Raw genomic sequence first — 25488 nt, 5'->3', positions numbered from 1 at the left:
ATTTGAACTCTTTATATATATATATTTTCTATTTTTAAAAATTGGGTTCAAATAGCCCGGCGCTGAGGCTACTCAGTCCCACCCAGCAAACCTATTAGAAAAAGCTGTAAAACAGGTGGTGATATCAAGAAGGACCAATGATTTTGAAAAATAAACTCAAAACGTACATTCTAGTGAGCAAACTATTTATATAAATTGCAAATTATTCACATCAATTGATATAAAATCAATGTATACATAAAAACATATTTTTAGGAAAACATAATTTGTCAAATAGAAACATAATCTAACTACAGCTAAAACCAATTGAAATGCTGATTATTTAAACATTACTTAATTATCTAAACATTACAGGATTAGAAAGAACGAAAGCCCTTCAATTTAATGGGTGGATTTTTTTTTCTCTGATATTATTTACCTAGAAAGTTGCCCGTCACAATAAGACGAGTGAAAATTTGCTTCTATGTACATTTGAACGCAGCGATTGCATATTTGGTGATAAATTGGTTGTTTGAGTTAAATTTGGTAGTTTAAACCCTAACCTCAGTGGATTAAACATTAACTCCAGTAGATAGCGGTCATTGTTGACCCTTTTTACGTTTCTTTACTCTCTTAAAATGACAGTCTTACCAGTAAAGCAGTTAAGTCACTGGATGGAGTTCAGTCTTGTCACGATAAAGCTTTTCCATGCATGTCAAACATTACCGAAACGCATTATCAAATGATCATGCCGTGGCGCGAGTTTCATTGCTGAAACACGGGGATTACTTTATCAGCGGCTATTATTTATATGAGGATACATGCTCTTTCTAGCTACTAAATACTACAGGATGCCCAGGCTTGTTTTGTAAACGATCTTTTAATTTCATTTTTTAGAGTTGATATACTTAAGTCAAAAGCGCTGTTGTCACTCTCTAAGACATTTCTCCAGAATTAGTTGAATCTGGACATAATTGTAATTTTTCATCTTAATAATCCGCGTTATTCCCTACTTCAAGGGGTTTCCCTTTTACTTTCGGACCCTTTTTATCTCCTGTTCTGAAAAAAAAAAAAAAAAAACGGGTATACATAGTAACTTACCTCTTTATTTTAAAATATTACAAACCTTACTTAACATAATTTAGTGATAAAATGTGGTTTGGGATTGTTTGAATGCTTAGTTCCAGTATCCCCATTTTAAGGCAACCAGTGCACTTTTACTAACTTATATTAGTTACTGTGTTAATTATATAGCTATAACCTTAAAACGCTGTTATTTTATTAAGAGATAGAATGCAAACATAAAACTATCTTGACCTTGATGATATCAGATGTTTCCATGAACGTACATGTGAAAGTTTGCAGACACAAAAAAACAACTGTTTAAACAACTTGCAATAATAACCTCAATCAGAAAAAGGCGTCAATAGCTGAAATTTTGTTTCATGCTCCAGCCTCTACCTACTACTGTTACCTGTCATGGAGAAAGTTTTTTAAGTCTATACATTGAGTTATATAGGACCAGGACGGATTTCAAACACTTTTTTTTTCTCATGAGTTCAAGTATAGCCCCTAAAGGCTCAAGTAGCCCCACTTTACTGTATATATATGTACCCCTCTAGCTCTTTTTCTTGCGAGGTTTTTCCAATTTTTTAAAGCATTTTTCAAATTCTATGTGTGATCAAAAGAAAAAAAAATCTCTTAATTTTTTTTAATCAGTCGAAATGCCGTCCCTCTCACTGCCCCCTCGCCAGGGGCCCTGCCCCTGGCGAGGGCCACTCCTGCCAACCCCTAGTTAAGCTACTGTGCGCTGTTAGTGCCATCTTTTTCAAGCTGCAGCGCCACCTATCGATGATTGTTGCAACTAACTTTTTTTACTGCACCATCCTTCTTCCCCCTTCCAGATTAGTTACTGTTCCAATTTTGGTTGCATTTGGATCATCCCTGTAAGTTACAGAATGCTCCGAATAGGGATACTTATTTTATAGCCACCCGGTACATACTGCGTATGTGTATTGCAATTGCGTGTGCACCTGTTGGTAAGAAAACTTTTTCCCCGGTTAGCAAATACATTTTTAATAATCACAGTCAACCCTCGTTTATCGCGGTTCATTCGTTCCAGCCTTTACCGTGATAACTGAATTTCCGCGAAGTAGGATTCTGTACTTATAAACCCAATATTTCCCTAATTAGAGGGCATAAAACATACGACAACTTAAATAGGTTTTTAGCATAGTTAGAGCCCCCTAGGCATGAAACAGCACCCTTTACCACCATTACATTTTTATTACTGAATATATTGCACAAAATATGATAAAAGGAGATACATTAAACGTAATAGCTATCACATTATTATTATTGGGAAATAAACTACACATGCAGTTATTACACACTACTAATCAACGAAATAGCTTAACTTGTTCGATGGGGATAGTTAGTGACCAGTTAATGACCGTATGTGCCGCCGTCATACGCATACAACTTAAAAAGCTTGTACATTGTTGAACACCATTGAACAGAAGTGTTTATCCTCTAGTAATAGTACAGTGATTTTTACTTTCCAGGTAGTGTTTAACAGTTAAAATGAGATAGCGATTCCCTATACTTTCTTCGGCGATTTTATACCTTCACTCCCTCAACCTATAGCCCCTTAGAATAGCTTATCTTACTTAAAAGACATACTCTATTATTCTTTTGTAGGAAAAAGTTTAAACTTGCACATAAAAAAGGCTAATTACTATATTTAAAAAAACGAAAAAGAACCAGGGAAAACCGCGATGTAGTGAAGCCGTGAAAGTCGAAGCGCGAAGTAGCGAGGGACGACTGTACGGTAAGAGGCAAATATGTACAAAATTATAAAAAAGAAAAAAATAGCTTAAAACTAATACCGAAATTCTCGGATACGCAAAATCACATTCATAGTGTAGTGGGGCTACTATAAACAAATGCTATAATTGCAGAATATTTTAAACTTAAATCATTTTTCGTCGTTACTGGAGGACTAAATGAGCTATTTCTCAGGAGTTTTCACGTATTAACAATATATATATATATATATATATATATATATATATATATATATATATATATATATCAGGCATGTGTGCACTTGATGCATGCCTATATATGCTGAGAGGAAATTGTGCATTACCAAAATCCAACAGCAATGCAAAATGAAAGATGAGTAAAAATGAAGGACTCGGTTTTAAAAAGAGACATCTGTTCGTTAGCAAGAGATTATTCGTTAAAAAACGTGTGTATAACCAACGTATTTCGAGTACTTAGCGCTCTCGACGTACAGTGACATATGTTCATTATATTATTTGAATAAATTAATGATAAACACAATGTACGCAATTAAAAGTGATTGATGTTTTTCTGTAATACAAAAGTTTCACTTATATCGTTTGTCGTTACGACGCACCCTGCTTCTTTTTTTTTTTTGAATTTGGGTCCATCAATTGTGCTCTGGGGATACTTACTCTTGGGTACTTACTCTGTATTTTCATACAGACCAACGTATGCATAATGCAGCTACTTATATTACAGCAACATAATCGCTCACAAAGTTAATTTATGAATCAAAATAAAGCAGAAACCTTTCACGACTTTCGGAATCTTCTCATCGACTTATCTGTTTCAAAAATAGATTTTAATCAGTTCCAGCACTCCCTGCACTTTGCAAGACTCCCTTAAGCTTTTAAGAAGCTTACAGCTTAGTTTTCAATTATTTCTTCCAAAAATTTAACAAATGTTTCGCCCTAATAAACAGGGTTATAAACAGCCTTTAAAAGAATCGAGAAACCCTGGTGTCAGGCTCTTCTAAAATTTCAGCTGCAGGACGCTTTACTAACCGCGTCTGATCGCTGCAAAAACCCATTAATAACATTTCAAGCTTTCTCCACCAGCAGCGAAAAATTTCGACACGGTTCGTTAATTACCACAACCCTTTCCAGAACACAACCTCCGAGGAGCTTCCGTCCCCTCTGACCCCCCTCCTGGCTTTCTTGCAGGCTTTCTTCCCGCCGTGGATCGATCGGCCCGTGGAAACTACGGTTTGATGGACCAGGTGGCAGCCCTGCACTGGATCCAAGACAATATTGGCGAGTTTGGAGGCGACACGGGAAATGTCACTGTCTTCGGACAAGGCCACGGGGCGGCTTGCGTAAATCTGCTCATGCTGTCCCCCATGGCGAAAGGTAAGACGAGTGGTAAACTTCACTCAAATGCTTCAGTACTGAGGAATTAATTTGGCCTTTGATTATTTAATATATACTCGCAGACCATTTTGTGAAGTATTTAAGTTGTACAATAAAATCTTTTGTGGTATGTTGACCAAAACAAAATGAGATGGACAATAAAAGATGGTGCTACAGATTTTTGTTGAATATTTAGTTTGTGCATAGTGCTTCAAAAAAAAAAAAAAAAAAGAGCACCGTCTCATGCAGACAGCAAAAAAGGAGAAACTTTTTTTGGTGCACTTTACCATCATATTTTATTTTTCGTTTTGAGACTCGCTTCTTAAAGTAATTTCAACACGAATATTCAATTATGTTTTTTTTTTTTTAAATATGAAATGTGTTCTGAAAGAACTATGAATGTGATGCAGAAGTGTGTAAATACTTGAAATAAAGTATCCTTAGATGTGCCAATAGTCGGTTCATATGTTTCATTGTGACTTTTGGTTAGGGATTTTTCAATTTTAAATATGTTTCTATAATGGTTAACTTCAGCTGCATAGCTGTGTTTTCTGCAACTGAAGGGAGTCCATCACTAACTTCAGAGCGCGAATAATTGCCTAATATTTCCATATGAAAAACAGATTTTGACTCTTGATCATTTTATATCATCTTCTTCACCTATTTGGAATTCAGGAATCATACTTAAGGAATCAGATGACAGACAATCGTGATGTCTGCAAGGAGTTTATTTATCCTTCATCAAAGTAATGTCTTTGTAGCAAGTAAAAAAACCTTACTCTCGATGATCTGTTATAACTTTCGCAATGGAAAAATAGAATGGTTAAGCATTAACTATATTAATTATTATAATTAATATTATAATTTAATTAAAATACATATGAAAATCATGCATTTTCAATACCAAAATGGGTCAAAAAATAGATCTTTCTGACGTGTTAAGGCGCTCCTTATGCCCTAACACAATTACATCGCTTCTTCAGCAACATACTCTCATAACGTTGTGTGAAATCTAAAAAAAAAAAAAAAAAAAAAACCTGTGACCCACTTCCTCCAATTAACTATAATTTGAATTCCGAAACTTCAAATTATGTTTTTCGCAATCACAAGTTGCTACAAGACCCTACTGATTTGAGTTATTGTTCCTAGAAATGGCTCCCCCCCCCCAAGCATGTCTCTCCTCCTGGGTGGTTGCGTGTGAACAGGTGTGTGTGTGTAGGCTTACGTGTGTATTTTAAATTTCTTAACCCCCTAAGCCCCGCAGAGCTCAGAATGGACCTAAGTCGTGATTTTGAAAACTAAAAAGTATGGCCATATTTTTTCCCTGATATGTGGCTCAATGCTTAGTATAAATCGAGGAATTGGATGATAAAACACAAATTTTTTGATCGCTGCTGGGTGTTAGAAATGCTTTTTTCCATTGTATGTCATTAAAAACATGATTTTTCAGGTTTTCCGTTGAAAAAATGGGTTTTAACGGTCTCCCGCTCAAGAACAAATATATATTTTAATTCTAATCTACAAGTTTTCAATCATTTTCCAAAGTTCCAAAGGTAAAAACCTCCCTAAAACACCGAAAAATTGCCCAAAGTCCGAATTTCACCTCGAGATCCTACCATTGTCCACGGGAATACATCTGTGCAATAGCGGCAAACAGCTTATTTTATACTATATATACATTTATGTGTATACATTTTGAGAATAAATCGTCTGCGTTCAAATTAAGACCTTTACATTTAGAATTTCCGAATGCTTTTGATGTTTTTAAGAAAATTTAATGTATTAAAGTAACAGTTGAGCAAATGTGTAGACGCAATATTAGTATGTTTGTCTGTTTCCTTGGATTAATCGGAGTACTTGAATTATGGCAGGTATGTTCACTCTTTTACATAAGTATGCAAAATAGAAAACTTTGTCCTCTGTTACATAAATAAGTATTTAAACAAATTATGCAAATTACATTTTTTAAAAATCAGTTTCTGCGTGTAAGACTAACAAAACAACATAAATTTTAATATAAATTCAATAAAACTTTATAATAAAGTTACAATAACATGTCTTTACTGTTTTTCATACTTCTAAAGTAAAAGCTAATGGACATATATGTGTAAATATTTGTTTTTTAAATTAAATAGAGTGAAGTAAAATCATATAATTTCATTAATCCTTTCATCCCTACCTAAAATTTAGCTGTTATATAACCTATAAAAGATGCTGTTAGGAACAAAACTGGTGCTAAAAGGGTTCATCTGAGCATTAATTGTTTAGTTTAAAACACATTAAAACTTTAACATGTGTTTTTACATTTTAAGTTAGAATTTCAACAAAAACACTTACGTAAAAGAGTGAAAATACCTGTTACAATTCAAATATTACGATTATTCCGAGGAAACCGACAAACATACTAATATTGTGTCTACACATTTGCTCAACTGTTTCTTTAGTACATTAAATTTTCTTAAAAACATCAAAAGCATTCGAAAATTCTAAATGTAAAGGTCTTAATTCGAACGCAGACGATTTTTTCTCCAAATGTATACACATAAATGTATACATATGAAATAAGCTGTTTGCCGCTATTGCACAGATGTATTCCCGTGGACAATAGTATGGACATCTTGAGCGGGAGGTGTGTGAAGACCGTTAAAACCCATTTTTTTCAACGGAAAAACCTGAAAAATGATGTTTTTAATGACTTATACGGTGGAAAAAAGCATTTCTAAACACCGGACAGCGATCAAAAGTTGTGTTTTATCATCCAATTCCTTGATTTATACTAAGCATTGAGCCACATATCAGGGAAAAAATATGGTCATACTTTTTAGTTTTCAAAATCACGACTTGGGTCCATTCTGAGCTCTGCGGAGCTTAGGGGGTTAAGAAATTCAAAATTGTAGCACCACTACGAAATAGTCGAAGAATTTTGCCGCATTTTGAGCCATAATAGAAGATCCTAGCTCAAAACCCGCGATTTCGGTGGATTTTTGCCCACTATGCCACACTGTGCGCCGGTGGACGGTGGTGTTGCAGCCCTGGTCCAAGCTGAAAAAGGAACCACAACGTCAAGGACTGTCAACTGAGAACAGTAAGCAATCGTGATTGTTCAAAAATGGATAAAAAATTAATTAAATGGTTTGACTCTCCCACATACATATCATTAACTCAACATGTTACGTATCATTAACTCAAACGGGTGCCCTTTATATTATTTCAGGTGTTCAAATTTTTAATTAGTACAATCTTGCATCAAAAAACAGTTTGCTTTTAATAAAAGGCTAAAGTTACAGGGAATTAGCTGCAAACATTGGCTAATATTTTTTTCCGATTTTTTATTATTTTTTGTTAAAAGTTTTAGAATTGAAAAATTTGGACCTTTAAACACAGAATACGTTTTTTAAATATCGGAGCAAAGTGACTAAAGAACAAAATGCAGCAAATTTTCTTGGATGATTCATCCTTTTTTGGGAACTTAAGGAGAGAATGCAAATTTGGCTTGAATCTCAAGTATTATAATGGATAGAAGAAAATTATGTGACTCGGAAATTACTCTGATAATGTAACTCTATCCTCTACTCTTATCTTTATCTTATACGACGCGCAAAAATACTTTCACTTCCTTTTTAATATCAAATACAAGTAGCGTACAAAATTACAGAATAATACATGTTTCGCATTAGAGTTTTTTTCCAGCAATAAAACTACGGTGAAGTATTCAAGTCTGCTTGCTCGATATCATATCTAAAGGAACTCTTTAAAAATGGCATTTCTTGAAGTGTTACAGTGCAAGGAAAACAACATGTCGTCGAGTGTCTCGTTAAAATGAAAGCAGTAAAAACTGCATCTACACATACGTAAGAAAGGCCCGTTCGAACTTGCTTTCTGAAGAAGTAGAAGAAAAAGAATCATCTCATGAAGGGAAGATTCCCCCCCCCCCCAAAAAAAAAAGATTCTCCTTTTATTTTGCAAAAGGTTTTTCACGGTATTATTACTGTACGAAATGAAAACATTCAAAGCTACATTTGTGCAACATGAACTACTAAAATGCATCGGGAAATCTAAGTGAATAACCCCATATGGAGTAGATTCTTTTGAGAAATATCCGGGGGAAATTATGTCAAGAGACATCTTATGCATCTTTAAAAGCTTTTTTTTTAACTTCCATAAGCTCAGGTGTTCTGAATTTAAAAACGGTTTTCTTGCGATCCAAAAACACGTACCTCCAGTATTTTAAAAGTTTTCAACCTTGTTGCTGTCATGTCCTTAAAGAAATCACAGTTTTTAGTGCATTAGAATAGTTCTGGCAATGTCTATTGTCCATGAAAATTCAGAGTACAATTTCTTCCTCCGCTCCATTGTTGGTTTTCAACCTTATGTGCACATTTTTACTTTGTGACGCGTTTAGCGTTATTTACTGAAGTAATTACGCATTAATACAGCTTCACATTCACTTTACTCGCTAAATAGAACATTGAGGGACCTTGAGTTATTCATTAATGCGGAAACCGGGCCCAGTATTGTCTTTACGGCTATCTGAAGACCATATGTTTTTCAGTTTTTATTATTATTATTATTATTATATATATATATATATATATTTTTTTTTTTGTAGTAACATTTGTTTAATAAAATGAGTAGTGTACTGGTGGTGTATTCCTTTTTCACGTGGTTCCTACATTGAATGCAAAAGTATGTTACACTTCGACCTCATATCCAAGTTTATGCTTAAAACTTTGCAGTGAGACCCATCTGTTGCTCAGGGATGGACAAGCGGGAATCCAAAATGGGGGATTTTCCGTACATTATTAAAAATAAGAAATCATACAATAAATGCGATTTCTACATGTGCTCCATCCTTCCACGTGTGTCTTTTTTCAATCTGTATGTCTGTAGGTATTTATATATATATATATATATATATATATATATATATATATATATATATATATATATATATATATATATATATATATATATATATATATATATATATATATATATATATATATATATATCGATCTACATCAATTTATGCATTTGCCTTTTTCTTTTTGCAGTTTTGAATATTTAATATCCATATTTTTCTATCTTTATCCTATTCTGGCTATCTATCTATAACTATTTATCTATATCTATACATATTTATAACAATTTAACAATATAGCCTGTCTCGATATCTATATATCTCTCCCAATATGGGAACTTCTACTATTAAAAAGTCTCGGGTCTCAAAACATCAGCTTCTTAGTTTTTAAACGTCCATTGTATAATAGCATAAAGGGAAAAATTGTGCATTGATTAATTTAACTTCCCAACTGTAACATTTTTTTGAAACACACCTTACATATTACGTTACATTTTAAAAGTATGAAATATATTTTTCACTTCTCTCCTTTCATATTTTGCTCTCTTCATCACAGGTCTTTTCCAAAGAGCAATAATGCAGAGTGGATCGGCTCTTAGTTCTTGGGCCATTGCCCGAGATTCAATCACACATACGCTACACATTGCGAGGGCCCTAGATTGCCCGGCTCAAGACAGCACGGCGCTCGTAGAATGCTTGAGGAGGAAAAAACTGGAAGACATAATGGACGTAGCCATTCAGGTCCCGGATCATTTATCCGGATTTGGACCTACGGTGGATGGGATTGTCCTACCGCAAGATCCGGCCGAAAGTATGGAGAAAACGCCATCTTTCTTTACGAAGTACGATTTGATGTTTGGGGCTACTCGCGTGGAGGCTTACTTCTTATTTTCTGCAATGGAGGAAAAGTTTGGGATTGACAGTGATCGGCGGGATAGACTCTTTAGGACTCTAGTGAGGAATCTCTATACATATCATCTACAAGAGGTAATCCATTCGCTTCCAGTTGTTTTTATATCGTGTTATTAAATACATACGTATACATTCTTTAAAAAATATTTAAAAAAAAAAAGCCACACCCAACACATGAGTTTCCCTTTTATCTTCTTTACAAGTTGCAATGATTTCTTTCGTTTTCTGCCTTGCATTATTTCTTTAGAATAAATATTCGGTTTTTTTTTTTTTTTTTTTTTCACCGACCATATAAAAATGTTTATTTTCATTTCCTTACGATTTTCGACACTAATATTAGAAAATAATTTTTTTTAAAAAATGTGATGCTTCGGCACAAAGTAAATCAGGAGGGAAATCTGTAAGGAACTTCAAAATTACAAGCAAAGATATTTAATGTAATTTTGCTACATTTCAAAAAAGCATTTTGTTGCTGCTTTATGGAAAGTGCACATTTGTTGAGTGAGTAAATTTCTACCACTTTGGACAATGAGTTATTTTTATATCACATTATTCCATTGGGAATTACTAAACACTTTAAATGCCAGCGTAAATTGTATATATTGCAGCGAACAATGCTTTTTTTTATGCTTCATGAATCTTTACGATTTAACTATCGTATAAAATATGGTGGTCCTCTTGAGTACTGCTTTCAGTTTTAACGTTCAAAATTGGTTTTTAATAATCACCGTAATAAAGTTGTGCTGTCGAAATTTCTGTATTCCAATCCAAATTTTGAGTTTGATGTTACTTTTATGTACCCTCATCCTCCTTTCTTGCGGGTTTTCCTATTGCGTGTGAGAACTATTAGATTAGAAGTGTTCAGTTTTTCTTTCATCATTTCGGAAATCAATAATCAAGCAATATTAAACGTTCTTATTTCCTTAATTAAATTTTGTCAGATTACAGTTTCCTTTGTACATGTTTTAATGTAGCCATAACTGCCTTGCAGTAATGATTGCTTTACATTAATAAAAAAAATTTCCAGCAGCAATAGCAACGCTTTACATGTAGTACCTGGACGACCGAGCCTCGCTCGGCTTTAAAAGAATTATTTTTTGTCAACTCGTGTTTTTTTAGGGTTCAATACTTTTCCAAATATACTTGAAAAGCTTCACGTTAACAAAATATTAAGTACTCTACCTTCTTATAACACTAAAGTACCAAACAAAGAAGCTTCTGAATGTAATTAAATCAACATTTTGCTTTAAACTATCTGTTACATTTGCTTCCACTATACAATTTTCTTGTCAGTAGTGAAAATATTTTGACCTCGGAGCCAGTTTTGCTATGGTGAAATCGGTTTTTAACCGAATACTTCCTTTCATACTATGATGCGTTTCACGATTTTATCCCAATCGAGATTTTCTTCTTGAGTAAGTACTTTTAGGGTAGTCACTTTACGCCAAAAAATGCTACATGCAGCATGATATCCATCAAAACTGATGATCCACAAACCATTCCAACAAATGATAACAACTGTCTTAACAAAACATAAGCAGTCTCAAGACATACGTTTCTTCGAAATAAAACTTAGATGCGTGATTTAAAAAAACATGTTAAACTATTTGAAGTGTAAAAAGAAAATAAATAAATAAAATGAAATAGGACGGTCAAGCAATAGTTTCACTTAAAAAAGAAAAAAGCCTTACATCGACTAACATAATGATTTTGAATTTGTTTTCAGTCAAGTGTGTTTGAAATTAGCCAAAGTGGCCAATACCGGCCAAGCCTGGCAACCCTATGCAAGTTTAAAATTTTAAAGCGAGAAGAGACAAATTTTCATTGTTATGGTTGCAAATCGTCTGCCTGATGCGTCAATTCACAGTTTACTTCAAGGCTTAACTTAATTAGACTTTATATCAAAAAACTGTTTTTTGTAAAAAACATCGCGTTTTTACAGAAAAAACACTGATGTAGATGAACTTAGAATGCAAAACTAGAATTAAATCCAAAATTTCATCGAAATAATTTGAGCCGTTTTCGAGACACGAAATATGAATATATATATACATACCCACAAGAATTGCTCGTTTAAAGATATAAGATTTATTATGTACTAGTGGTACCCGCACGGCTTTGCCCGTAGTAGAAAAATTAAAAGGTAATTTGGCTTCGTTCATTCCCTCTCCCATTCTACGTCATAATTTCGTAATTTATTCATCCATCTTATGATAATTTTGCTCCAGAAAATGCTCTTAAAATTGAAATAAAAAAAGAACAAAATCGAATTTTCGAAAAATCGCTTCAAGGTGCACACCCCCATGCTACAAAATAATTTTGTGCCAAATTTCATGAAAATCGGCCGAACGGTCTAGGCGCTATGCGCGTCACAGAGATCCAGACATCCTCCGGACAGACTTTCAGCTTTATTATTAGTAAAGAAGATTATGAGCTTGTAACTTTATATTTTTTCATATTGCAATATAAAACGTTTGTAAATTGTTTTTAAAGAACCTACTTATGACCAATAATCCTTACTTAAAATTTGTTTTACATATATTGCAGATTGAGACTTAAGAAAAAAAATGAGAAGGAAATGTTATAAAAAATATTAATGAAACATAATCGTTGCATTATCTCTTGAGACATCGCCTTCATTTACTCAAGAAATGTTTGCAGTTAAACCAATAGATGTAAGAACAAATATTTTTCATCGGGAGAGAATATTTATTTTCTGGTTTTAGAAAAAAATAATATTTCATACAAAAATAAAGAAATGCAAAATTAAATATATGCGTCAGGAATAAAGCATGCCGAATGGGCGAAAAAATTGCATAGGTAAATTTTCAGTTTTTTTATTGTCCTTTCATCTTCTTTTTCTTATTTTCTTTTTTGTCTATTTTTCTCTTTAAAATTATAGTTTATTTTGTATATTTATTTATATATTTATTTTTGGGTAGAATTTAAAAATTTTTGCTTCATTTGATTTACATTCGGAACATTTTGACTTTTTTTTTTTTTTTTTTTTCAAATTAAGTTCAAACAGGCACTATGTGTCACATAAGTGTTGATTATTTAAACTCATTCCGTTCTTCCTAACATTATTCTTAAAATACTAATACTGATCTTTCAAATACGTCTATAATCTTTTCCAGATATTTTTGACAGTAGTTAATGAATACATGGACTGGTCCCGCTCTTTTCTTCAACCAATGGACATCTTCGACGGCACCATAGATGCCCTAGGTGATGCCCTGGTGTTAGCACCCGTGATACGAGTCGGGACGTACCACAGCGGAGGGATACCGAGAGAAGATGCATACCCGTTGCCATCTCTTCAGCCAACAGGTGGCGGGAAGAAAAGTTTCTTTTACATTTTCAATCACTTGTCTGAGTACGGGGACTATTCTTCAAGACTCGGTTGCGTGACTGGTGAAGATCTGTCATACGTCTTCGGAGCACCTCTGGTGGAGTCATTGTCACATTTTGCGAGGAACTACACGCGAGCAGAGACGACGCTGTCGGAAGTGGTCATAACTTATTGGACTAATTTCGCCAAATTTGGGTGAGTATATTTTGAATTTTGAATCAAGTTTGCTTTTATAATCAGAATTCCAATCTGCATTATTCACGAGAAAATTTCAGGTGGAAATATTTTATATCAAGAAACATTTTGCATTTTATTCTTTTAAATAAATTTTTTCCCTTCAGTTTATTTACTTACAGAGTTCACATATTTTGCTGTGTGCGCTTCACTCGACAATATTCCAATTCCATACTTCATGTTTTAATTTCTTTAAAATAAAAGTGTTTCATATATATATTTTTTCATTATTCTTGGTCTGACTTTGCCAAAATTTGTGTCTTTTTTTCGTAGTTTTAGAAAATAAGATTTTCCTTTTTTTATTTTTGTTTTTAGGAATGTTCCCTTTTCTCAAGTTAGTTAAGAAGTGAATTTCAGTTTAATCTTAAAAAATCTGTATTGACGTCTAGTTAAAGTGCTCCCGCTGATTTTAATTTTTTACCAAGTTTCAGACACTTACATTTTCGTGCAACTTATCTTTTGAGCGTGAAAAATTTCCATTTCACCTATTTCCTTTCCAATTGAAATGTAATTGACATTGAAAGCGTGTTTCAAAAGAGATGCAATGAACTTGTCCTATCCAGTGAACGGGGCATTCAGTTGCTGTCCGTTTACATTGCAACATGCAGTTGACCAATAGCACTTTCTTATTAAAGTGCTTTCCCTACATCAATATGTTGGTCGGAAATTCTTCCTACATTTGATTTTCTCCCTCAACATTAGGTGAGTTTTTAATCGCAATGTGTTTGTTCATTCCATATCTTCAATGTAAAAGCTCGTTCAATTTAGAGTGTTGTTCCGCAAGAAATACTTTGGTTAATGTTCGATACACAGAGGTGATCAAATATTGAGAAATGTTGACTTGATAAAAACACCATCTCTGGCCCAAAGTTAAGAATTTTTGTGGGCATTTTTTTATCAGGTAAACATTCCTGCTTTCTAAAATCATTACTAAAAAACCACAGTAAAATGTTCAGCAAATTCAAAAATGGCGTGTATCTAACCTCTTAATTCAAGAAGTTCTAATCTACATCACTTGTACGTTAAAAAGATGCAATTTTTTTGTTAGAATTGGGCCTTAAAGCTTTTATATCAAAAGTAGACGTTTAATTAAAGTTTTTGTGTAAAAAATAATCAACTTTTTTTTTTTTTTATCTCAGAATGTTTTTTGTGCAGTAAATTAGTTTGGGATACCGCTCAATATTTTCCCAAAATTCTTGATTAATGAGGATTAACTGTCGTCACACTCATTAAAAATTATTACTCAATTTAAAATTTATTATTCGCGTAAGCAATAAAAAACACCAAAATACTTTGAATACAAGAATATAGTTAAAACGTTAAATAATATTTGCATGGCATAAGATTAAGTTCGCCTTTCTAATTCTAAACACCACCATAAACATTAAAGAAAATAACTATCTCTGAAATTTCAGGGTGATTAATTTTGCAAGAAGCAGTAGTATTTGCTGGTTGGATAGATATCGTTGCGTAAGAATAAATATTGATTAACCTCGCTTCGTCCAAAAGTGGGTTGCCTTAACTACTTATGGTTAAGAAATTTATGAAATACATGTTGAGTTAATGTACAAAATGGAGACTTAGAGCTATTCGATAACTAGTTACGTAAATTCGTAATCACTGTCTTATATCACTAATGTCTTATATCACTTTAAATTTCTGAATATATTGAAGGCGTACGTTTCACGATCTTCTCAATGTATGTCAGATATTTTGCAGTAACAAAATAGCGACGGATGTATTCAAATGCAGTGAAATCACGTTACATCAAATAACAATACAACTAAAAAAAATCAGTCTCGATTTTATTTCCACTACGGTGCTTGAATTCCATTGCAACGAAAATCCCGTTACAAGGAACAAAATTTGCATTATTTAAAGTTCGTTCTAATGGGAGTTCACTGCATTAATTAAGAGTAAAGTTGACAAAACAGGACTGCCTTAGTCCAACTCAATGTTGTTGTTTTTATTATATTCGAAGTAATAAACTAAACCACTTCGAATACATTTTTGTGAAAGTTACTAGAAATACGTAAATTGTAGTAGTAAAAATAGAATTATGAAAGTATTGCGCTAGAATAAAGATCGATGCGAAGGAAAAACTACTCAGCCTTAATGTTGGTTATCTTTAGATATGTATTCTATAGAATTTCCGATTAACATTCATTGCTTTTTTAATTTGTAACTAGAAATGTCTCGTGTAAACCATTTGTTTTAACTACTGGTTCAGTTGATTCATTTTAAAACTATCAATAGCTCAGGAATATCCACTGAACATAAGAGTGAATTTAGAGCACAAGGACTTCAAATTCATAAAAATATGATCGGATTCTGCTTCAGTTTGTCTTCCCACATCGGATCTGCTCGGAAATGTCAGAAACAATCCGAAACAGATAGTGTTTTTAAACAAAACGTAAATGTAAATGTGTACTAATACACCTTTTTTGTGGAAAAAGCCAAAATTTCAGCCTGCCGGTGTTTCTTCTGTCAGAAGAACACCTTTTAGTCGCTAAAAGTGATAGAAAAAGCAAAAAAAAAGTAACATGGATCCGAAAAATATTTTTATTTTCTCAACATTTAAATTTAAATAATTTTTTGGAAACGTCAGATTTCTAAAGCAGGACCTTTCATCCGGTGACGTCTTAAGTGAAGATAGCCATCTAGGCTTGGAGAGCTTGGTTGTTTTTTCTGGCTAGATATCGCCTTTTCGTGATTTTTCACTGCGAGCAAATATTAGCAAAACCAGAATTGCTCGTTAAAATAAATATTTATTTAGCGAAGCTTAGCAATGTCCAGACACTTTGTACTGGTTATCCTAGCGACTTGTTTTCTTGTGACCTCAACAAAGAAAATGAAAACACCGACGAAGTGTCTTTTAGGATTAGTTTTTTTAATGATAAAATAAGACAAAATGAAGAAAAAAAAATTCACCGCACGTTTTCGTCCATACTCTTTTAGAATACATAGTTTTGGAAAATGGGTCAGTTCTTTTATAGCATTCCGTAATAAAACTACTGACAGCGTACTTAAAAAATCAGCGGAAACTGGTGTTGAGGTTCTATAACGACAACAACGACTAACAAGTAAATTTGTCAAAGATGACGGCCTCCAATAAGTGCTATTTATTTCGTGTCTAGGTATTAAAAATAAATACGTTAGCTGGGCCTGCCAAAAAATAATTCTTTAGACAAATTGCACTTTATAGTTATTTGAAATGCTGTAAAAATGTCACTTGTAGTACTGAAATTATATCAAAATTAAAAGATTTGTTGTATGAAAAGGGTGGCTAAACAGTTAAATCTTTCCAATTGGAAATTGTACTTAAAAATGTACAGTGGCTCCCAAAACTGTTCGTACACTTTACGATTTTCAATGAAATACGTCCCTATCCCTCAGTTAAAATCCATATTTTGGAACATGTATTTAATTATAAGATCTATGATCTATTTTCAACAAAACTACATGACAATTTTTAATAACATAATAAAACTTCATTTTCAAGAAATAAATAATCAAAACGTGCCAGAAACTTTATCACAAATACATCTTCGTATACTTTGAAAACAGATCGAAAACTAGCAAATAATCTATCTTCTTACTAAGTTATTATTTAGTAGAATATCATGTGGTATCAATAACAACTTTTAAGCGTCCGGGAATAGATTTCATTGTTTTTTCTTTCTTTTTTGTGCAATTTCTGATGCACCAGATGCAAACGTTGAAAACCGTAAGCTTCTTATCGTTATCTTGATGAAAAACGAAGTTACTTCAAAAAAAAAAAAAAAAAAAATGTGCTAATAGTTTAAAATAGTTTTTAAAATATTTAAATGAACAGCATGATTTATTATTTCATCAAAAAATTCCAAACTACCAAGTCCTGTTGCTGATATGCACTCTCACACAAGAACACCTTCACCGTCCTGATTAACTGTTCCAACTAAGTTCTTAAGATAGAATTATACAACAATTTAACCAAATAATGTTGAATTTTATTTCATCTCTAAGTAAAACCTTTTTCCAAAATGGCTTAAAGTTATTTATCATTGTTTATTGCAACAAAAAGCGTAAACTTTCTGGTTTTCGCACAAAAATGAAAATTTGCGCGGGAAGCGGTCTCATTTAATCGACTATTTCATCACGACATCAGAGAACTATTTTAGCTGAAAATTAAACGTAAAAGTTTTCATTAAATTCTGCAGAAACTATTATACTACTCAAATGTGCATTTATCATAAATTTTTTTACTTTTAAATCTTCGATTCGCTTTGTTAACTTTGCCAGTTGACCTTTTCTTATCTTTTTGTCGATCATTCCTTTTTAGAGCATTTTATCGAACCCTTTACTATAGAATGGTATAAAGTAACTAATTTAGAGACATTTCAAACCAATTTACTACATCTTGAGAGAAAAAAAAGAATTTCGAATGGTCTTGGTAGTTTTTTACGAATACCGGCACTTTTAAAATAATAAGCAGAATATTAGAGAATAAATAAACAAAAAACTAAAGCGAATGACTTAACAGTGTCAACACAATGCAAAAATAATAAAAACAAACGACATGTGATAATTTGATGGTGAATTTATTCGAAAATAATTCAGTGTACGATGACTTTTGTCGCGTATTATTTCTCTCTTTTCGTTTTTTGGCAAATTTCAAAAAAAAAAAAAAAAACAAATCGGATTATATTTTGAAAACACTACTGGGATTTATTTAGAATAGGCATAGGAATGATGTGAAAAAAACATTGGAGTACCCGCTGTATACAAATTAGAAAATATTTGTTATTGAAACACAAAACTAGTACTTAATCCATTAAATTTAACATAAATTGAAAAAGCTGAATATTTTACAAATCGGATAAAAACGACGAAATTAATAAATAACCAACGAAGAGTTGGTTATTTATTAAATGGACAACAAAAATGTTGATTTGCAGGAGTTTGATGTAGATAAGATATAAAAACCAAATGAAACTACAAAAGATAGAATTTTAATCTGTGTTTATCTTTTCTGTAAAAAAAAAAAAAAATATTTTTGTTAAGCATTTTATTGTTAGAATTAGTTTCATTGAATCACTTTTTCACTGCAACAAATCATTTTAAAAGATGCATTTTTAGCGAGAAAATCCAACTGAAAAAAGATATTATCGTTTAAATAAGTAAATTTAGGCATTTCAGCAATTTCAATGAAAGCCATTGTGTCCCCCACGGGATAAATATTTCCTTTACACAAACAAACAAACGAGGAAAATCCATCAAGATATTTCACTTAAGAATAACACCAAATTACCACTCGATGGCAGTTGAAAGGTTTCAAGTTATTTCAACATTTCTGATGCGGAAAACAATGAATAATACGGAACTTTAAAAACGAGATAGAATGTGAAAGAATAAGGTTCCGAATTCATTGCTTCATATAAAGAGCCTGGACCCCTTTTGGCATGTACATCTTTTGAATAATAATGATCATTTTGTTCTTTCTTTTGCAGCGAAATGAGAATTTTCCTTCTCCTTCTCTCGGATACCGACAGGAAAAAAAAGAAAGCATTTATGCTTTCTCTTTTTTTCTTTTTCGAGATTTTTATTTTCGGCGCTGCAATCAGAACCGAATGCAAGTTTTATTTAGCCGGCGCACATTTTACGATGAGCTCTTTAACTTGCAAATGGAGTAATATTTCCAATCGTCCTTCCCGGCTCTTTTTCCCCTTTGTTCCAGGCTTACACATTTTGTTTTAAGCAGCAGTCTTAATTTTGCAACGTCAAAAACTTAGTAACGCTCTAAGTTGGCTGAAATCCTTACTGCCGAAGGAACAATGATTCTTCCTAAGAGTTTTGCAGTGGAAAATTATTTTTTCTATTACTATGTATCTATTTTGCTCTATGCATAAAATAAACTTGATATTTATTTATTTCTTCCTTGGAGATTGAATTTGCTGCTGTATTTTTAAATTGGCAATTCAAACTTAACGGGAAATAAAGCAAGGGTTTATCGGGGAAATGTCCAAAAAAGAAGAGATAGGAACTGCTTTAACATTTTGAAAGCTTATTTATTTTTCAAAGATAATGCAACTCACGTACTAAAGTTGCAAATTTAATTTGATTTGTTTTTCTCCTAAAAATATCAAGCTTCTTTCAACTTTCTTTGGATCGCAGAAAAAATAATGTTTTATAGTAAACAAATTATTATCGTTGAATACATATTAAGCATTAAAGAGATTCCAGAATTCAGACTTTAACCCTTTTTTCATGTCGTAGATTTAGTGTTCTTTGTTTAATTAAAACAGAAATAGAAAATGCATATTGAAACTCTTATTTCATTTTAGCTTTTTACGGTAATTTATACGAAATCTCAAGTGTATAACAATAAGATAAAAACTTCCTAGGCGCTAAAGCATTTTATAACTTTTTTGAAAAATTTATTCTTTTTTCACATAATCTTTTACTAGTAACACCTTTTACTCATTTTTAGCATTATTTATGAATATTTGATGTCCTTCCCCCCTCCCTTGATACATACTTCCCTTAAGTTGCATTTTATTTTATTTTCATCATTCCATTGCATACAAAGCGCAAACATCTTTAATGTTTTCTTTCATAAAAGTTGAATGAAGAACACCAAATTAGCACTAAAAAAATAATAATAAAAACAAGATTAACTTTGCGTAAGACGTTCATCAGTTAAATACTTTAAATATTAAATCTTTATTTAAAACTAAGAAAGATATGTTCATTCGTTTTGTTTTATTTGTTTCTGATTTGTGATTGTCTTTCACTGAATAGTAAAAAATATTTCTTAATATTTGAAATTTTACTGAAAATCTTAAAAGAAACTTTAAGTTAGTGAAGAAACTGCAACGTTTTTGCTTTGCTTTTGTCGACAAATTTTGCTTGAAATGCAAATTATTTATCTGTATGGTATGCATTATTCAGTAGGAAGTATTTACGGATATCAGAAAATTAAGTTTCAATCAGTTTTTCAAAGGTTTGTTTGCAGAAACAATGCGCATAGCACATTTCATTGAAAATAAGTTCCAAACCTACAATTGCATGTTTGTTTGCATTAAACGTTATCCAAGTATAAAACACAGAAAAATGCAATTTATAATTAATAAAAATGCTTCTCTATATCATTTTAGTTTTCGGAGAAAAAACATACACTTCATTTTTATTGAATTGAAAATTTGTATCCCATGCAAAATAGAGACCTAAACAGAATTTGAAGGCATTTGATTAGTTTTTTTTTATTCACTTTACTAATACATGTCTCGTTTTGTTAGAGATCCAAACGTTCCAGCCCATGGAGGGGAAGTTCACATGGACAACGTGCGAGGAAGGTATGAACGAGTGGTGTGGCCTCTATATGAACCAGTGCACCAGAAATATATTAGTATATGTAAGTATCAAAATTATTTATCCATTATTGGGAGAGGCAAAAAAAGCAACAGATCATAATTACTCTCATTTCGAACTAACTCATAGCAAATGATGCAGATCTTTTAATGTGTAGAATAAAAATTATACTTTGACCACATTTGAGAACAAATTTTCTATTTTAATAAATTTATCTTTTTTTGCAGAAAACACCAGACAAAGGGTCAAAAATGTTACATTATCGTTTTATTGTATGAACTTGATGAAATGCATTGACTCTACCTCTGTAAAATGCTACTAAATTTTGAAGGCTTCTAGAAAGATTATTTAAATAAATATTTTTTGGCGCCGTAATGATTGTATCTTTCGAGATATGTCCGTTACTGGGCAAAAACAAATATTAAAATATTGTTAATTTTAACCTTAAAAATTTGATTGCATTTCACGGAAGTATACTAATAGTTAAAGGGCTGTAAATTTTCCCGTAATGCGATATAATCAATTTTCTTGTATTAAAATGTCCTGTCTATATTAAGCAACTAAAATTAAATCATTAATTGATAATAATATTCATTTTTATTACGAATAATAAATTATTAACTGCAACATATGATTTCTCTCGAAAAATCTTCAGGCACTTGTTAAATTTCCTCGGAAATAGTATATTTCAGTTCGAAATTCAAACATATTTTTTGCTGTGCAAAAAAAAGTACAAAGAATATTTAAGGGAATTTACAGGAATTTATCTTAATTACACGATTTAAAAATGAATAAAGTAGAGCGGTCTCTGAGACCTCACGTCCCCTGTTATGTTTTACTTTTTCACCTCCCCTGTTACGGGTTAATGTAACATGCAGCAGCTACTCACATCCTACTTAGTACCAGAAGAATAATTTTAGTGATCTGAAATGTCCTGAAAAGTATTTTGAACTTAATTTAGTCTACTAAAAGAGTTAATGATCTGAAATATGTGATGATCGATTTGAAAGACAATCTCTGCCTTATTCCTTTTTTTTTTAATATTACTGAATAACTTTAGCCAAAAATATTATTAAAAAATTATTTGTTAGTGAAATTTCATTAAATATTTAGCTTTATTTCAACGTAATTCAAATTTTTAGAGTTCCAAGCATTTTGAAAAATTATCTATCGTGAAACTTTGTCAAACAACTTATTCTAAAAAGAATAAACGATTACAAGTCATACCCACGGCTGTGGAGCGGAAGGAAAATGGCCGACTCCGAGATTTTGGAACGTCCAACTCCAATGTGTTTATTTATTTATTTGTTTATTTATTTATTTTTTATTCAATTCCCCCCCCCACGAGAAGGGGAAAAAACCCCTAAACAGATATTGAAATACATGAAATACACCGCCAGCTATTAATTTCTTTTTATGAAATTTTCGCGTTGTATATATTTTATTGTAAATCTAAGATGCAAACAACGTTAGAAATTAAGTTTGAAAATTGACTTATCCAAAAGTTTCGATTTTAAGAGTGAGATTTCTTAGAAACCATATATATTTTTTTTTTAATGAAAACGGTTAAATTGCTCCCCTTTAATTTTTAACAAATAAATGTTGATCAAATAGTTTGCTTTCCATTTTTGAAAGCTGTAAAAGGAGATAACAAAAATTTTTTTGCTAAGTTAAGAAACCTTTCTTGAGACTGGGCGGTCCACCCCGAGTGACACCCCAAGTTAATTTCTGAGTTTATAAAAAAAAATATTTTAATTCTGAAAACTTTCCCCAGTAAACCTTAAATATATATCACTCATTTGGAAAAAGAGTGTCACAATACGAAAAAAAATGAAATTTTACAGAAGCGTTTGAAGTTGAACTGTTTAGGCAATTTGCATTAAGAAAAGTAAATTTGCTGTGTTCTCCAGTGGTTAATATTAGAACAAAAATGACGTTATTTTCTAAAGAAAAGAACGTCATTTCAAGCCCTATAAGCGAAAAAAAGAGAAAAATTTAAGTTTCTTGTTGTGGCACTCATCTTCCAAACGCGCGATATATGTATTATCTATGAAATGTAACGAAAATAGGGCACTAAATTGCGGAGAACGGACGGGTACAGATACGTCTGGAGCAAATTTTACTCAAATGTGGAGATATACAGCTTTGTACGTTTGTTGTTAAAAAACAAGCAAACTAGGGGACGGCATGGCGTAGGTAGCTGTTACAAAAAGTTCAATAAACAATCAAGCCAGCTGGTTGCCAAAGATAGTTATTTTCTTATTAGGAGGCTTTTATACATGCAATCGTACAGATTGTTAGTCAGTTTTTTTTTTTTTTTAAAGCAATGAGAGTAAGCGAATATTAAACATAACTAAGAAACCCGCTGTCGGAATGGGCTTACTCTCTAACGACTCCGACTCCTTTACCCTAAAATCAGTCCGACTCCGACTCCACAGCTCTGATAATATCTTATCATCATTTACTCACCTAAGAAAATGTAAAAGTTCAAAAAAAAAAGAGAATTTTAAATATTTTATTCAACTCAAGTTTGACCTCCATTTCACTTTCCTTTTTAGTTGTGAATCATCAAATGTTTTACACAAGTATTCTTGTTTTTAGTGCCATTAGATAAAATAATACATTTGTCTTCATTAGCGCTCTAGGAATAGTTTATAGAGTAAATTTAAAGGTTGCTCTTTTGTTTTTCCCCGATTGCCAAACTGAAGCCGTAGAATAAGTTCGTAGAAAATATCTTCATTTGTTCTGGACTTGTGTATATTCAACTATTTTAAAGAATTGAGAAAAAATTTCTTTGAAAGTCTATTTTATAATAATATACACTATCTTTAATTATCTTTGGAATGCTTTCTTCCCAAGTACTTGCCCGAATCAAGTTACTGATAAAAAATAATATTGTATTGTATTTTTATTGTTTAAGATTTATCTCAACGAAAGTAATGTCATAATCTGACATTAATAAAGATTTAATACAAAGAAAAGGAGGGAGGGGAGACTTTAAAAAGTTTTTTTTTTTTTTAGGATAGTTCAAAAAATTTTAGGAAAATATGCTGCCCAAATTGTTTCTGAAAGATTAAATATTAAAAAGGTTACAAAAATAATGAAAATTTGTTTTTAATGACTTGGTAATTTTTTTTACTTAATGGATTAAATTCAACATGCTTATGAGTTGTATTAAAAAAAAAAAAAAAAAAAAAAAAAAAACGCATCATGTATATATAGTTTAGCCATGTCCCAAACGAACCATTGATATAAAATATAATTCTTCCTTTTTATTGTCGAAAATTACATATTTGTTGTTACGGTGATCTTAACATCTTTACATTAATCCAGTTGTACGAAACTATTAGAAGTAATGAGTGGATATAGAAATTAAGAGATAGGGTACTGCATAGTTAAATCGAGGGTCTGTGAAATTTGAAATAAAGTGCGACCAACAACACCTCCTATTTGCAAAGTAAACTATAGCAAATAAGGCCCAAAATACAGAAAGTGAAAATATATTTTTAATTCTCATTCCCATAACTATTTTCAGAGACTTTATTTAATTAACTGTCACTACTGCATTTTCTCAAGCAATTAAATTGAACACTCGTCCATTTTGAAGCCACAAACTTCTGAAATCAATCAAGAAAGTGTTTTGCTGAAAATGTTGTTTGTTGCTCATAAAATTGAAAAAAAAAATCGTATCATTAATGTGATCATATTTATTGCATCAATGCTGAAGATTAATGAAACAGTTTTAAATCTTGTTTATCTATTAGACAGTATGTAAGCACAATTAGTAAAATAAATAGTTTTACTATATTGCAGCTAAATCGATTTATACTGCTACCATTTACACTTCTTATTTGCTTAATATTGGTTGATTTAAACGCAGTAGTTTGAAAATGAATGAAATAATCATCAAATAAGTCCCGAAAAATAACAAAATATCTTGCAGTTGTTTGCAATAACGCCGAAATTTTAATTAAAGCAAACGCTTTTATATCGTGAATCGTTTTAAGAAGCATTCTGCAATTACCTCCTCCCCCGATTTGCATACCATAACTACCCAAAATCGCAACTTAAAATTACCGTCTTGCATCCTGTTCTGCGACTTTACTTGAGGAAGCAAGATTTATCCATCTCACCCGTTCTGGAATACAAAAGAGTTGACTTGGTAAATTAACCATTTGTAGAACATGTGCAATTTAATGGGGATTTTCGCAAAAGAAGATTAGTGCCTGAAACGAGTTTCATTTGCGCTGCTAAAAGGAGGAGGGATTAAGAAAAGGATTATGTCTAATCACTCTGCAATTGGAGCATTCATCTAAGGGATCTTGTAATGACGATGGCCTACTTAAGTCTTTGGGAATTTATTTCTAACATGACTCGTGTGGTCCTGGGAGACTAATACGAAGTTGGAAACTCATTTCTTGCAGACTATTTGACTGGGTTCTCCAGTGCTGATAGAGAAAACCTAAATTATCTCGAAATGCGGTAGAAAAGTTTAGACGAACCGAATAGTTTATTTTCAGATCTTGTGTGTTCGGTGTTTTAGATTAAGAAGACTCATTAAAATCTAGTTTGGTGAGGATAACTGATGTACGTTAGCATCT

The 25488-nt window shown here is 32.0% G+C and overlaps 1 protein-coding gene across 1 annotated transcript in view; it reads left to right on the top strand.

The window, feature by feature from the left end:
- LOC129230057 (neuroligin-4, X-linked-like) overlaps nt 1–25488 on the top strand; it is a 113789-nt gene that overhangs the window by 63809 nt on the left and 24492 nt on the right. Inside the window, exons 4-7 of the mRNA XM_054864481.1 lie at nt 3993–4178; nt 9596–10026; nt 13089–13498; nt 20815–20930. Coding sequence (XP_054720456.1) covers nt 3993–4178; nt 9596–10026; nt 13089–13498; nt 20815–20930 — 1143 coding nt within the window. The remainder of the gene's footprint in view (nt 1–3992; nt 4179–9595; nt 10027–13088; nt 13499–20814; nt 20931–25488) is intronic.

The sequence above is a fragment of the Uloborus diversus genome, chromosome 1, assembly GCF_026930045.1.
Source record: "Uloborus diversus isolate 005 chromosome 1, Udiv.v.3.1, whole genome shotgun sequence".
NCBI lineage: Eukaryota > Metazoa > Arthropoda > Arachnida > Araneae > Uloboridae > Uloborus > Uloborus diversus.
Note: the sequence above shows the minus strand (reverse complement) of the source record. Positions and strands in the feature narration are given on the sequence as shown.